A 15,029-nucleotide genomic window follows, 5' to 3' on the forward strand; every position below is an offset into this window, starting at 1 on the left:
CCAGGAAGGCCTGGGACCCAGAGGAGGAGGACGTAGAAAGCTGGAGCGTGGGAAAGGGGCTGAGGGAGGGCTGAGAAAACATCAAAGCCAGGCCCGAGGGGCCAGCAAAGATGGGAAGCGGGCTGTGGGGGGGGCATGGTCCACCCCGCAGGGTGGTTTTCCTCTGTGGTGTGTGTGCAGACAGGACTGCCGCTGGGGACAAGGGTCCAGCCTGGTCTGGGAGACGATGAAAGCGTTTCCTGTGTCTAAATCACAGGCTGAGCCTATAAAACTGCTGATAGGTGACTGTGTTTTCCTTCCAAAAACGATTTCACATAGTTCAACCTAAGATCTGTGGACTTGACCAGCTCATTTTACAGCTAAAGAGGCGTGAAAAGAACCATAATGCTGTACAGGCTGTAACAGCCGCGCCAACAGTTTCAGTGGGACAGGACTGGAGAAAGGCCAGACCCTGGCATGATGGGAAAATAAAGAGCAACTACAGTTATTTGTGAATATGGCAGTGAATTTCCTTTAATCAAAGACAACCTTGACAAATTCATTAACTATCAAAAGCTACGTTTTACTAAAAACAATCTGTCTTTTAAAAATGTTTAATCATACAATATATACAATACATGCTGTTTTCCTTTTTGGATCTCACTATCCATTTGAGTCCTAAAAAAGAGGGAAAAAGAGCTGGTTAACAGTTTATAAGTGATAAAATGAATCAGAAGCTTCTGTAATACGTGAACTTGATATACGTTGATAGGATCGAACAACTAGTCCTTTCTCTCTGAGGAGGGCCCCAGTCTACCCACATTTTATACCTTCTGTCTGTTCACTTTCCCTCCGTTATCTTGGAACAAAAGCAGCTCAGTTAATTGAGGCAAATATTAAGAGTTTATGTTAAGTATTAAACTCTCAAAATTATAGAAAATTTGTGATACCAAAAAATCCTTAATGATCTAGCTCAAAATCCTCCCATTTTACAGAGAGATTTATTGACAAAATGAAGCTGAGTGAGATTAAGTGGAGCGTTCAGTGATTTTAAACCAAGGGGATGGAGCAAAGAGCTTCCAGGTCTCCTGACTTCCACCCACAAGTAAATGCCCGATCATCATGAAGATTTCCTTCTAGCACCTTCTCCTTCATAAAAATGAAGAAGTGTTCCACAGCCTAAATCAGATTTCAGAAATGCCCATTTAGTGACATTCTTCCAGGTAATTCTGTACTAATCCTCCTTTTCTACTTCCTAGCTATAAAACAAGCACATCGAATCGAACGCTGAACACAGCTGATGGGAGGGTTCGATATTCCACTTAACCGAAGTAAGCTGTAGACTTGGAGCCACTGGGCCCAGCGCTGCCTTTCTCACTGGCAGACAGTTCTAAGAATAGAGCACTAGAGGGAGGCAAATCCCAGTTTCACCAGAATGCAAAAAAACAAAAAAGGAAGAGGGTCTGGAACGCTAATTAACATTTAATACCACATAGGAAACCTTACTTTGCTGGTGTCAGACGCTTAGCCTTGGCTGGCTCTGGCCTGAAGCGATCACCGGCTCTGAGATCTCAAAGGTCTTCACGATCTCCTGGCAGAGAACAAAGAACATTTGGGGACCGGTTTACAGCAAATGGTGTGGGGGGCACAACTACCCCGCGGGGCGACGTGCAGAGCTTTACCTCCCAGTCCCGGTAACTCAGAGCTATGATTCCTTGATTCCTAATTTGGGTGTTTTGGTCAATTCCCTCACTTTCTTCATTAATATTAACAGGCTCTGTTTGAAAGACAAAGTTTTCAAAGGTTATCAAATCGCAAGAGGGACTCTGAACAGAAAAGGATGAGAAGGAATGAACCCGTATGCAAAAGACACTTAAAATATTACATACTTTTCAGGATTCCACGCATCACTGATGTGTTAAAGAGTTACTACAGCAGCAAGTAATCCATTTGTTCCCATTAAAAAAATAACTCCCCGCAGCAGAGTTCTGCGTGGCAATCATTTGAAGACCTCTGCCTATCTACCTACCAACCTCAGGGCTGAGCCCTACTGAGTCCAAGAGAAGCTGAGAACTCATGAACCAGCAAGCAGAGCTACAAAAGAACTTGACTCTCTACAGGGGACCCTTAGAAAAGGCTCACTGAGTCAGTGAAATTATTCAACTACGAAAGACTCTCAAGGAGAAGGAGGCGGCATCAGGGGAAAACAGAAGGCAAGAAAGTACAAGAGTAACTACGATTACAGAAATTCTCAATTAGAATGGGAGGGACTTTCTTGTTCTTCTTTATGGCCGTGGAGTCAATGATACAGATGAACCCCCTGATTTGAACCGATGACCATGTCTGCAGATTAGTTAGTTGAGCAAGACACAGCCTTGTGAAAGTTACCTAGAATGTAAACTCAGTTCCGTTCAGAACACTGCATTTCATGAACTTGAATAACACATTTTCTCTAAAACTAATTTAACGTACTATCACTAACCTATTATTGGCAGTCGGTCTTGGTCAAGCTTTATTCTTGCAAAACCATCCTAAAACACAAACATAATTTTAGATGTAGAGTCAAAAGCCGATTTAAAAAATTAGATCCAAAACCTATTACCATTGGATTAAAAAACATCAATTAGAAAACTCCATACCCTAGAGGGCACCGGGGTAAGGCGGTTGGTTAAGCCTCCGACTTACTTTCAGCTCAGGTCATGATCTCAGGGTCATGAGACTGAGCCCCACATTGGGCTCCAGGCTCAGCAGGGAGACTGCTGGAGATTCTCTCCACCCCCCACTGCTCCCCACTTTTCTCTCAACAAAAAACTAAACTAAAAAGAAAAAAGGAAACGCCGTATCCCAGACAATCAGAATGTACCACAAGAGATTACGTGGATGAGACTTTACATGGGGTCCCCTCTCAGGTTCCTCAATAGCATCCATCCTAAGGATCTCCTAAATAAGACCGAAACTGCCTTGGCTCTTAAAACGTGGCTCTTAAACAGGATTCATGACTATTTTTGGACACTCAGCATCTTATTATGCATAACTCATTTACCACTGACAAAATACGCCTTTGTTATCATTTCTGGGAAAAAAAACTTTGGTCGATAAAAGATTTTTTTTTTTTAAAGATTTTATTTATTTGCCAGAGACAGAGGGGGAGAGAGAGCGAGCGAGCACAGGCAGACAAAGAGGCAGGCAGAGGCAGAGGGAGAAGCAGGCTCTCTGCCGAGCAAGGAGCCCGATGTGGGACTCGATCCCAGGACGCTGGGATCATGACCTGAGCCGAAGGCAGCTGCTTAACCAACTGAGCCACCCAGGCGTCCCAGTCGATAAAAGATTTTTGACTGAGGTTAAAATCTAATTCATGTTCCATGAGTGGGAGTACAACCTGCTGGTAGACTAAAGAGTCGAAAGCAAATTTCCATAGTATATTTCTGAGTAGGGGTTTTCTTTTCTTTTTTTTTTGGAACCTTAATTTTGAAATATTTCAAACTGAAAGAGCTACAAGAGCTACAATAATTTCAAACTAAAGACCTCCCATATATTTTCCCCAGCTTCACCCCCTGTTCAAGTTCTGCCATAACTATTTCCCCTTCTCTACATACATGTCAGGAATTTTCATGAGAGAGTAAGTGATAGACAACCTGCTCCCTTTCCTTAATACTTTGTGGATACTTCCCAAAGTATCCACAAGATACTAAGATATTTTCTTACAGGACAACTATCAAATTTGGGAAATCCCACACTTACACGATATTGTTATATAATCTCTAGCTCCATATTCAAATTCTGTCAATTCATTCTGTAAATAAATCCCAAAATATAAAAGCATACAATTTTTTTAAGTTTATTATGTTTAGTAATCTCTTCACCCAACGTGGGGCTCAAACTCACAGCCCTGAGATTAAGAGTCACACATTCCACCAACTGAGTCAGCTGGGCGCCCACAGGCATTTCAGCTCATTTCTTCTGTCTGTGTGCCAATGCTCTGCTGCTACGGGTCTACCATACATACTGGTCAGTACGAATACCTTTGAAAGCTCCCATCCACAGCTTTTATTATTTAGCCCTCTTTTTTGAAAGAGTGAAACAGAGCGAACAAGAGAGGGGTAGAGTAGAGAGAGAATCTTAAGCAGGCTCCATGCCCAGTGCAGAACTGGACACAGGGCTTGATCTCATGACCCTGAGATTATTACCTGAGCCGAAATCAAGAGATGCTTAACTGACACAGCCACTGAGGCACCCCTATCATTTACCATTTTAAAAGCTATAAAAGAAAAAAGAGAAACAATCTTAAATCTTACCCTTATAATGAAGGAAACATGAAAGATGTTTTCCACTGTCCGGGGGAAAGAATGTGGATCAACCACAAAGTCAAAGAAGGACATAGGTGTATCAGCTACAGACAAAAGAGGAAAAAAAGATTCTTTAAAATAGGAAAGAGAATTTTTGCCGATCAGTAAGACCAATATTCTCTTACGTTAGCAGAGGAAGGAAATGGGCGCTCGACCTGTCGTGGGAGTGAAACCAATGCAGCCCTTCTGGGGAGGCAATGTGACTTATCTATTAAAAATATGGACACCCACTGACCTGACAACCCTCCTCCCAAACCCTGTCCTACAGAAGTATCAGCACTTGTGCACAAAGTTGTGTACCACGATTTCTCACTGCAGTGGGTTTCCCAAGAATAAAATGCTAAAAAGAACCTAGTCGTCCACCCACTGATGGAGGATAGAGCCATACGCCGGGAATCACTAAAAAGTGTGATCTGCACGTACGGATGTAGCCGAACGTCCACATGGAAAACTCATGTTGCAGGAGAATGTGTATGTTATGATTAGCTTTGCAAAAAGCTAAAAAAAACAACAAAAATCCCCAATTTACTTATGTGCCTGGTTATGTGACTGAAGGTCTGAAAGTAGACAAGCACATCGTACAGGCGGCCGCCTCTGGGGAGCGAGGGAATGGGTACTCAACTTTCCCCCCTTCTACGGCACCTTTTATTTTGTAACAGAAAAAAATACATCTTTTAAAAGCAAAAATGCAAAGTTACTTTGCCAACACTCTCTCACGGGATTGCTAAAGGAAAGAAGCTTCATTAAACATACATGCCAAAAAGAGAATCAAAATGACTCAAACATTACTATAACTGAAAATACTTTAAAAAAACAAAAACAAAAACAAAACTTCTCAATGCAAGTGATACGTGTCTAACTGATAGATACAAATTGCTCTACTTTGAACTTGGTTTCACACTTACGATCTTCTCGAAAATATGTTTGCAGCAATCCCAAAATTCTTTCCACTTCTTTTTCTGTTGCTTCTTGATGAGACTCTTCCATTTCATTTAACTGAAAATACAAAGTTGTTACCAAGCAGACTGACCTACTTGCCTGCCCATTCACGTTTTCTGCTCCTGACATATCCGAACTCCTCTAGCTGTCTTGTATTGGGGGGTTGCTAGCAGCTTTTATCCTTGTCTTAAAATTTACATTTAAGGGACAGCTGGGTGCCTCAGTGGGTTAAGCCTCTGCCTTTGGCTCAGGTCATGATCTCGGGGTGCTGGGATCGAGCCCCACATTGGGATCTCCACTCAGCAGGGAGCTTAATCCCCCCTACCCTCTACATGCCTCTCTGCCTACTTGTGATCTCCATCAAGTAAATAAATAAAATCTTAAAAAAAAAAATTTACAGTTAAAAAAAAAAGATTTTCTAGTTTCAGCAACATTTTCATATTAACTTTTTAATAGAGCAATAACATTACCAAATCAACCATTTTCAGGTTGGACACAAATAGCAAAATATACAAAGTGCAGTTAAGAACAGTGGTTCTCAATGGAGAGTGATTTTGCTTCCTGGGGACATGTGCCAGTATCTGGAAATGTTTTTGGTTGTCATAACTGTGGGGTTGGGGGGACAGAGGCTACTGGCACCTAATGGGTGCCTAATGGAGAGAAGCCAAGGTTGTTACAGGGCGTCCTACAGCACACAGGACAGCCTCTCACCACAGAGAAGGACCCAGCCCTCAGTGTCGATGGTACAGAGGTTAAGAAGTCCTGGTTTGGGACTACAGACGTGGATTAAAACTAAGACAAGGGGTTAATCCAATAAAATGTTTAAACACTAAAATTATTTAAGTAATTATTTAAGAACCAAACCTGACTCTAGACTCTACAGCTTGGGAAGATGGCCAGATTGCCTGAACATTATATTAATGTAACCTGAGGTGTTTTTAAAGAACAAACCTGGTCAGGCATTGTCTTCTTCTCTTCTGTCCTGGGACCTTTTCTTGGACGATCACTTCGTGGCTTTGGCACAGGGAACTCTCCTTGTATTGAACCCAACCTAATGAGAAATATGCTTTCATGTCTTTTTTTGTTTGTTTTTAAACAAACTGATTGCACTAACCGGAAGCTGTTCCCACGGAATGGTCGAATTCAGACCTGGCTCCAGTGATACTCGAACTGACATGGACCAAAACTCTTGTGACTTTTTGTGACATCCTCTGTTCCCTTTGTGTTTCTCAAAGGACTCCTAGAAGCTTTACTGAACCACAGATGCCCCCTGAATGCCTTCCTATTTTGCTCTCAACAGTAAACCAAGAAATATGCCTGTGGTCTTCCCAGCTAGCCCACTGCCTCTTTGGCAAAGCCAACTTCAGATCCGTGGGAAGACCGAAAGCATGGGGAAGGGGAACAAAAGGGGGAACAAGCTATGGGGTTCTTTCTTACTTTGGACTCTCTAAAAAAAAAAAAAAAAACCCTACTGCAGACTTCAGTCTGTACATGTACCACGCAGAGACCAAGGCCCTGTGTGCATAAACCCGTATGGTCCCTGCCCCTGAGCAGCTCAAAGCGTGCAGTGTAGACGGACAGATCCAAATCCACATACACACACGTCCATCTCAACATAATACACTAGATCCTACAGTGCTGTGCTAGGGTGATATGCAAGTGCTCCGAGAGCATGGGGGCAGAGATCTTTCCAGACATGGGAGGGATCAGGCTGGCTCTCTGATGTTACAATGATGCCTCTGTCTGGAGAAGTTACTGGAAGCTTCCAAGTTAGAGCCTGGGAGATAGGCAAACCCTTCCAGATGGAAAAGACGGGGGAAGACACTGCAGGCCAAAATAAGAGCAAGTTCTAGGGCACAACGCTGTGAGTGATTGGCTGTGGACGCAAGCTATGCAAGATGAGGAAAGTTTAAGGCACAGCACCCAAGGCTGCATTTAGAGCCTGGGATTTAGGACAGAGCCTTGAACTCAACAGCAGAGAACAGACTTGGACCTCATCCTGTAATGTGTAAGTCTGAGCTTTACGCTGTCAGGTACGCAGTGGTTCTGGGCCCCGGGGTTAGCCGACAGATGCTTGGTCCCACACCTGTGCATCTCTGAAGCCGTCTCACTGAGCTAATCCCGCCCTCCGGAGCTTTGGGAGGGTGAACTGGAATAGACAGATGCCAGGAGCTAGAGCACTTAAGGAAGAAACAACTGGGTGACTGCCCCAGAGAAAGTATCTGCTGGGGGACACAACCACTGCCTTTGAAGGTGGCTTCACAAGAGAGAACCAGTAAGGGCTAGTCCTTGTTTCTCCAGAAGGGCTGAACTAGGAAATTAAGACAGAAGCCAAGTTGATCATGAAGATAAACTTTTCAGAAGTATAGAGTTGTATCCAAAAAACTGAGCGGGGCGGCTGGTGTGAGTGACTAAAGCAGGCTTCAAGTCCAAGCGACCATCCAACAGGCAATTACAATGAATGGCACTTTACAGACCTCAGTAAAATCTTGAGACGCTCCATATGAGGTATCATCTGCCTACAGCGTAATATTAAAGACGACAAAACAGAGTCACACATTATGCCCCAGACCCAAAGCCTCACACACCAGAAAACAAAGGAGCCAGCAGAGCCCTGTGGTAAGAGGTTCTGGCCCACAGCCTTTCCTGCCCAAATTCAGAAGGATGAGGTTCCGTCCACATCAAAATTCTATGGGCTTTAGAAAAATCTCCAAAAAATGGCAACCTGATCATCACCTTCGCCCTACCAGATAGTTCTCATTCCTACAATAAAAAAGCTTAAGGTTTACAAATGGCTGGTCTGTCAGATTTTTAAAATAATCTTACAGAAAGTGGAATGTATGGGTTTTATTAAAGGTGTTTTCTGCTGTTTTGCCTGATATTTTCCAGGAGTCATAGACTATGAATTCAAAATCAGAACTATCTTCATCACGGATGAGTTCTTCAGCTTCTAGCGGATTTACACCCATATGTGTCAGCTACAAAAATGAAGGGAAACAAAAAACCCCAGTTAAGCCACAGGCAATCATTCACCACATCCAATAATCTCTATCGCTAAACTTTAAGAGGCCAGATGCAAAGAGCCTACTCAGCGTTCTAACATGTTGGCTACATTTCTTATTATACAAATAATTTTATATAAATTCCAACTTTCAAAGGTAGAAATATTAGAATGAATGAATCCTTACCCCATCAAAGTATTAGGAAAATTGTACCAACATACAAATCTGAAATCACATCCCTAGTCAAAGGCTCCAAGACAGAACAGGCAAGTTTAGCCAGCTTTCGGGATTTTTCGTTTTTAGCCAACCTCCTAGAGACCTCTACTCAGCTTGTGTCTCGGTATATCCAGACAGCAGTGCCCTAGAGTCAGAGAATCGCTCATCTTACAACTGCCTTCCTGGGAAGAGTTGCTAGAAGTCTAATAATTCTCTTATCCCACACTATGTTACAGAAAATCAAAGTATTACATTTTGAAATCATAAAATAACTATAAGTTATCAAATTAAAACAGTAATATCAAACATAAACAATAATCAAAAAGCCCTCAGGAAGCTTGCCCCTATTAAAAGCAATCAAACTCTGAAGAGAGGCTTCGAGAGCCTGATCAGAGATGTAAGGTCAGCGAGCCTCCGTCCCCAACCACCCTCCATGCCCACACCATCATCCCGATTCATTTCTGCCTGGTCAAATCTACCCATCTTTTCTGTATAGTACCTATACGTGTACTGGGAAGGGCCCTCCTGACCCAGAGATCACAGAGCTGTAATTTAGGGTTTTACACTGAATGCCTTAAGACTTCCAGAATTTACTTTGATTTGTTACGGTACACAGCTCACCTAGATAAATCTCAGCAACTTTAAAAAAGATAAGCCAGCACATGGTCACTTTATTCATTCAGCTACACACGAGTGTGCATTTTCCAAATGCATTATACCTCACAATAAAAAAGTTAAAAGAAAATTTTTAAGTTTTAAATTTTGGTAATGTTAAACCATTTAAGGTTTTAAAAACAACAGAAAATTCATCTGCCTCCTGCCTTTACAAAAGAATTAATTTACCTGGGCCAGTCTCCTGGTACCAGATTATTTTAATAACCATTTAATAAACATGCAGTCAGAAATGCTGGGACAGAGGTTAGCTCAGAGTGGACCCAAAAAACAGAAAACAGAAAACAAAAACAAAAACAAAAACCACCACAACATAGTAAAATGCAAGGTCAGCCTCACTGTCCTTTTTTGGTAAATCCACCAAGGAAAAGTGTAAACACTTTAGCTAACAACCATTCAAATAAAGGTGAATAAACAACAAAAGATCCACAAAAAAGCAAAACCCCAAGTATATTCATAGGGTTCCAAGATATTGTCAAGGACCGATGAAATCATGCCCAACCAGGCCTAACTCCTCTCCAGCTGAGCTCTGCCCACCTGCAGTGTAGGTTTTGCCCAGCCCAGGACAAAGGTCCAGGGTCACTGAGAATGAAAAAATGGTCATTTCTAAATAAAGGGAGCACCCACAGTCTTAGAATGCTAACAGATTTTTAAACCTCTAAGCTGCCACCCTAAATTCCTCCACAGGGCTCTCCCATCAACCTCACTGTCATCCTCATCATTTAACTTGGTGAGATCTGCTCGGAGGAATCTGAGACATACCTCCCCCCGCCCGCCCCCCCCATTCCCCCCAAAAAGGAAAAAGGAAGTGAAATGCATTTGCATACAGAGCAGATAAGCAGAGCAGGTAATTATACACTATGTGACATGGGAAGTATTTTTTTTTTAAGATTCTGTAGCTTTGAACTTACTAGAGTTTCGACATATCTTAACATATCAAATGAGTTCAGATCAGAACGCAGTTGCTTTGCTTTCTCTTTGCCCAAATCTGAAGCCAAAACAAGAAACTGGGCATCCAGCACGGCTTCTCTTGCTCGGGACACTATTCAGAAAAGAAGGAAAATACACATTACTACATACCCGTTACTCAGGGATTTTCCCCAAATTTCCACCTACTTAACTTGACATTTCCTACTGGACAAAAGAAAAAAAAAATTCTCGAACATACCCATCTCCCTTGAAAACCTGCCTCCTCGACCCAACCCACCAAAATCCGGAGTCCCAGCTGCCCAGTCCTCCTAAAAGCCACTCTCCCTCCGGGGTCCTGCTCCTATGAACTTGACAGCTCTGGTTCCACAAAGCCCCTCTCCTCTCCCACACCGGCTCTTTCCTCTGACCCCAGCAAGCCCATCTCTGCCACGACTCCCACCTGTGCGGAACTAAGTCAAAAAGGAGGCCTGCTCCGTGTGAGGCAGGGTGAGTTGTTGAGGGGCAGGAGGAAACTGTCGAGGAAGCTCACTGAAGGAACAGAGCGGGCTTGGGCAGGAAGCCTAGGACCCCCGCCCCGCGAGGCAGCACAGGCCACCAGGTCAATGGTCTACAGTAGGACAGCGACTGTGAGGATGGGTGACCCGAAAACGTTTGACAGAGGACCCAGGACTCAAGATAAGCTACATAGAGAAAAAGATTTAAACAGAAGGAGATGAGGAGTAGGGAGGCAAGGAAACTGAGGAGGAAGGAGGGGAGGGGGCGGTCGAGGCCTGTGGAGTTGAGAGCAGGCCTCATGGGCCCCGGGAGGGAGGAAGTGCTGTGGGAACACCCTAAAGGCAATCTGGAAAGGGAGCCAAGAAGAGGGGAACGGAGCAACTCTCAATCCCAGAAACACCCGTGCCTGGCTCACTCCTAAAGGCCTCCTCACTTGGATCCCCCACTTCCTGAACCTGCTTCAGGCCGCTGAACTGGCTGACTCTGGGTTTTGTTTGTATACATTATTTTTCTCCCATTTTGTTTCGGGAGCGAGGCAACGGAAGTGACCACGCTTGAGAGAGGGCAGCAGAGGCCACGGCTGGAGGCTCATTCCTGGGCTGCCCCTGGGGGCCTCGGCCACCCGCCTCCCAGCACGGCTGGAGAGAAGAGCACAGACTTCTCTGTCACAGATGGCTTTGAGGCCTCCACTGAGTTAAAACCATGAATGCCAAGGATCTAGAATTCTCTGCTGAGCGACTCCCAAAGCCCAGCTGAGTGAATAACTTTGCCTTACAGAGTGACCCAGTCCACAGGGCAGAATCAGCCGAGGGCAAGGCGATGTGTGGCTCAAGATTAAGACCCACAGTAAAACAGCAAGGCCATGAACGAGTCCAGAGGAACCTTGAGGACACGGACTGGGAGTCCAGGAGTGAAGAGAAGACAGAGCTAAGGACAGTGGAGGAGGGACTTAACCAGGCGGAGGGGAAATGCCCCGTTCTGGAAGGATTCAAATGAGATTCAGCAAATGTAGGAGACCCACCTGGGGGATGGTGAGCAGGCTGTGAGCAGAGCTAGAAAAAGACTCATTTGAGAACAGACAGACAGAAAAACGTTAAGGGCTGTCAACAGGTGAGCCATTAGTCATATCAGGACATGACCAGAGGTAAAGCTTCTGGTCCTCAAAGAACATGACCAATCATGTTCTAATCACCAAGTGCATCCTGGGAATATAGCAGTCAAGACCACAGACAGATAAAACAACAGTACATGTGAAGTTCTCAACCCTGATCAAAGAATAGGACCACCTGGGGCGGAGGGGGGCTTTCTGAAACAGGCTGCTGGCTGCACCCCCACAATTTCTCATAAAGCCTTCAGGGGGGCCCGAGGGGGTGCCTAAGTGCAGTAAAAGCAGTATTACCTCTACAAGGAAAAAGCTTCCAGCACCAGTAAAGCACTATTATATTAGGTGGGGACTGCCTGAGGTCAGTAATTTGGCTCTTCTATAAAACTAATCAAAATTATTCTAAAACTTGTAATAAAAAGTTCCCATACATAAAATAACGAATTACCTCCATTAAACAGAGTGTTGGCCTCTTCAAGGACCTCTGTTAATTTGTCGCTGGCATTCAGTATATCCTCCCGGTTTTCTATGTAAAAAAGTACAAGGTTTGGGAAATGTGCTCCTGAGGCAGGAACAAGTCCTTGACAAAGCGATCACGGATCACCGATCTGGAGTACAGCCAAGCCCGGCCCCCCGCTCCCCGGGGAGAGGGGGGCTTCCTTCACACAGCTCCATCTTTTTAACCCAAGTGGCTCGGAAAGAGAAAGGTGACCGTCCCTTTAAGCACCATGAACTTCAAAAAGGGGTCGGGCTGCCTTGAACCTTCACCCAAGGGGCTCCACAGCGTCTGCAGCCTCCGAGGAGCGCTCCTAAGGGTGGTTCCCAAACTTCACAAGCCACAGAGGCCCCTAGAGGATCACCCGGCCAATGGGCGGGCCACCCCGAGTTTCGGAGTGGGGGTCCGGGGTGCGGCCCGAGGACTGGCATTTCTGACAACTCCCCCGGGGGAAGGGCGGCCGCGCGCCGGACCCGCCGACAGCCCGAAAAGACGCCCAGGGCCCCCGCGTCTCGCCGCCTCCGCCCCTTCCCGGCCGTCCCCGCTCCCGCGGCGCCGTCCTGCCCCCTGGGGGCCCGCGCGCCCCCGCCAAGGTCGCGCACTCGCTCCACGCGACGGCGCGGGGCGTCCTCGCCAGCCAATGGAGGCCCTGCCGGGAGGCGCGGGGTCGGCCCGGGCGCCGTAGCCCAGCCGGGCGGCGCGGGCCTGCGTCCGCCACCTGCCCCCGCGCGCGCCCCGCCTTACGTTGGACCGAGTTGATGAGCGCCCGGTACTGATGGCGGATCTGGCGGCACAGGCCGTGGTCGGTCTCCGCCTCCAGGCTCGCGGGGTCCACCATCTCGTCCCCGGAATCCGACGGCTCCGTCTCCTCCAGGCTCGGGCGCTCCGGGGCCTCCCTGCGCTCCGGCGCGGCGCCGCGGCGGGACACGGGCGACAGCGGGGACCGCGAGCGGGAGCGGGGGCGATCCCGGTGCGGGTCGCGGCCCCGGCCCCGGCCCTCCGACCGGCGGCCGCTGCTGTCCCCCGACATCGCGCCAATTCGCCGAGCAACTTCGGAACGGCGGAAGTTCGCGCCAGAAACTGAAACCCCTGCTCGGCGCGAGCGCCGCTCCCCGCGGAACGCGGCTCCCGGCCCGCGCCAGGGCACAGCGACGCCTCTGGCGGGAGGCCGGCGGCGGGCGCGGCGCGGGGCGCTCCCGAGGCGCCGCGGGGCCGGGCGCGGGCCCTCCGCGCCCCGCCCAGTGGCCGCACCGGGGACCCGCTGCCCGCGCCGTGTGGGAGTTAGAGCCTGGCCGGGCTGGGCCTCGGAGGCCCACCGCACCTGCGTCTTCCCGGGTGTCTTCGGCTCCCCGGGACCCAGCCACGGCCGGGCGACGTCAGGGCGCCGGAGCACGTGTGTTGGCGGAGGCCGCTGCGTTGGAGCGGGGCGCGCGCTGGGCTTGGAGACAAGAGATGTGGCTCTGGGACCTCAGTTTCCCGGAGCCCTCGCGGGGCGCATCAGATGAGGTTCATGGGCCCCGGGCAATCCCACTCTGGAAGACAGAAGAACCACAAGCAAAATTTAACGACAAAGATGGTCTTTCTCCTAGTAAACTCTGTTTACGATCCCTTCTGAATGTCTACATCGTGGCAGTTGATGTTCACAACGGGTTCTCAAACTAAAGTATTGCTAAGGGCGCCTAGGTGGCTCGGTGGGTTAAAGCCTCTGCTTTTGGCCCAGGTCATGATCCCAGATTCTTGGGATTGAGCCCCGCATCTGGCTCTCTGCTCTGCGGGGAGCCTGCTTCTTCCCCTCTCTCTCTCTGCCTGCCTCTCTTTCTACTTGTGCTTTCTCTCTGTCAAATAAATACATCTTTAAAAAAAAAAAAAAACCTAAAATATTCTAAAAGATCCTTAACAGGGCCCAAGACAGATGGAATTTTATTCAGAAAATGCCTAAATTTCATTCTTTATATTTTGAGTTCTACTGCAGATGTTGTTTCCCAAAAGCACAAGCAAGCAAAGCCAAAAAGTGGAGACCAGGATTGTGGTATTTCGCAACAGTAGGAAATTAACAGTGGTACCTGGGATGAACAGCCGTGCAAAGACCTTACTCTTTCTGGGCCTGAAGTGTCAGATCGAAGAAGCAGTGTTACTGGAACCCGATGAAGGTTGAGGCCATGGAAAGGGGGCCACCAGACAGGAGCTGTGGTCCTACAGACATGCAATCATGCCAAAAGAAGAGGAAGTGCTGAGAAAAGAGGAAGTGAAGAGGAAGTGGGGGTAAAACACCTTGGTCTCTCTCTCTCCCGAACATGTCTTCAAACGATTTTACCTCCCATTGGCTAAGGGCAGCATGAAGTTAGAGGGCAAGAGAACCTGTGTGATACACTCCATAAATTAGTCTCTGAGCAGAGCAAGGCTAAGAAAGGTGGAGATTAATTTGATGTAAGGCTGAGGACACATGGAAAATAACCGAAATGATGGGTAAAAGGTGTATCAGGGTTTATTTAGCTAGGTATAATAGAAATTCTACTACAAGGCCTTAGCCAAAATAGTTAGAATTTTCCTTGTGACACTGGAAGTCCAGAAGTAGACAGTCCAGGATTAGTGAGTTGGCTTAATTGCGTCAACCCAGAATGTGCGCATGTCACCACTGCTCATAGTCCATTGGCCAGATCTGGTCACAAGGCCTCAACCCCACCACAGGGTAAGATGGGAGACATACCTTCTATTTCTGTTTCCCTATCCTTTGTTCTCTACTGTCAAAGCCCCCTTTCTACCAAAGAGGCCAAAAAGCAAACAAATGAACAAAACCAGATATTCCCCTTCCTCCCAGCTTCCCTTGTACCTGTGGCATGGAATGTGGTGCA

At 46.9% G+C, this 15,029-nt stretch overlaps 1 protein-coding gene across 1 annotated transcript; it reads right to left on the reverse strand.

Annotated features, from left to right (window-relative positions):
* Positions 1–487: 487 nt before the first annotated feature.
* NSMCE4A (NSE4 homolog A, SMC5-SMC6 complex component) lies at positions 488–13,329 on the reverse strand. The gene is made up of 11 exons (XM_082722726.1): positions 12,922–13,329; positions 12,130–12,207; positions 10,066–10,196; positions 8,091–8,242; positions 6,216–6,315; positions 5,231–5,321; positions 4,275–4,369; positions 2,462–2,510; positions 1,662–1,756; positions 1,486–1,570; positions 488–657 (listed from the first exon to the last, which is right to left on the reverse strand). Exons 1-10 carry the CDS (start codon positions 13,205–13,207, stop codon positions 1,496–1,498), a joined length of 1,152 nt encoding a protein of 383 aa, XP_082578852.1. The 5' UTR covers positions 13,208–13,329; the 3' UTR covers positions 488–657; positions 1,486–1,495.
* Positions 13,330–15,029: the final 1,700 nt, after the last annotated feature.

The sequence above is a fragment of the Mustela nivalis genome (genome assembly GCF_964662115.1).
Source record: "Mustela nivalis genome assembly, chromosome: 2".
Lineage (NCBI taxonomy): Eukaryota > Metazoa > Chordata > Mammalia > Carnivora > Mustelidae > Mustela > Mustela nivalis.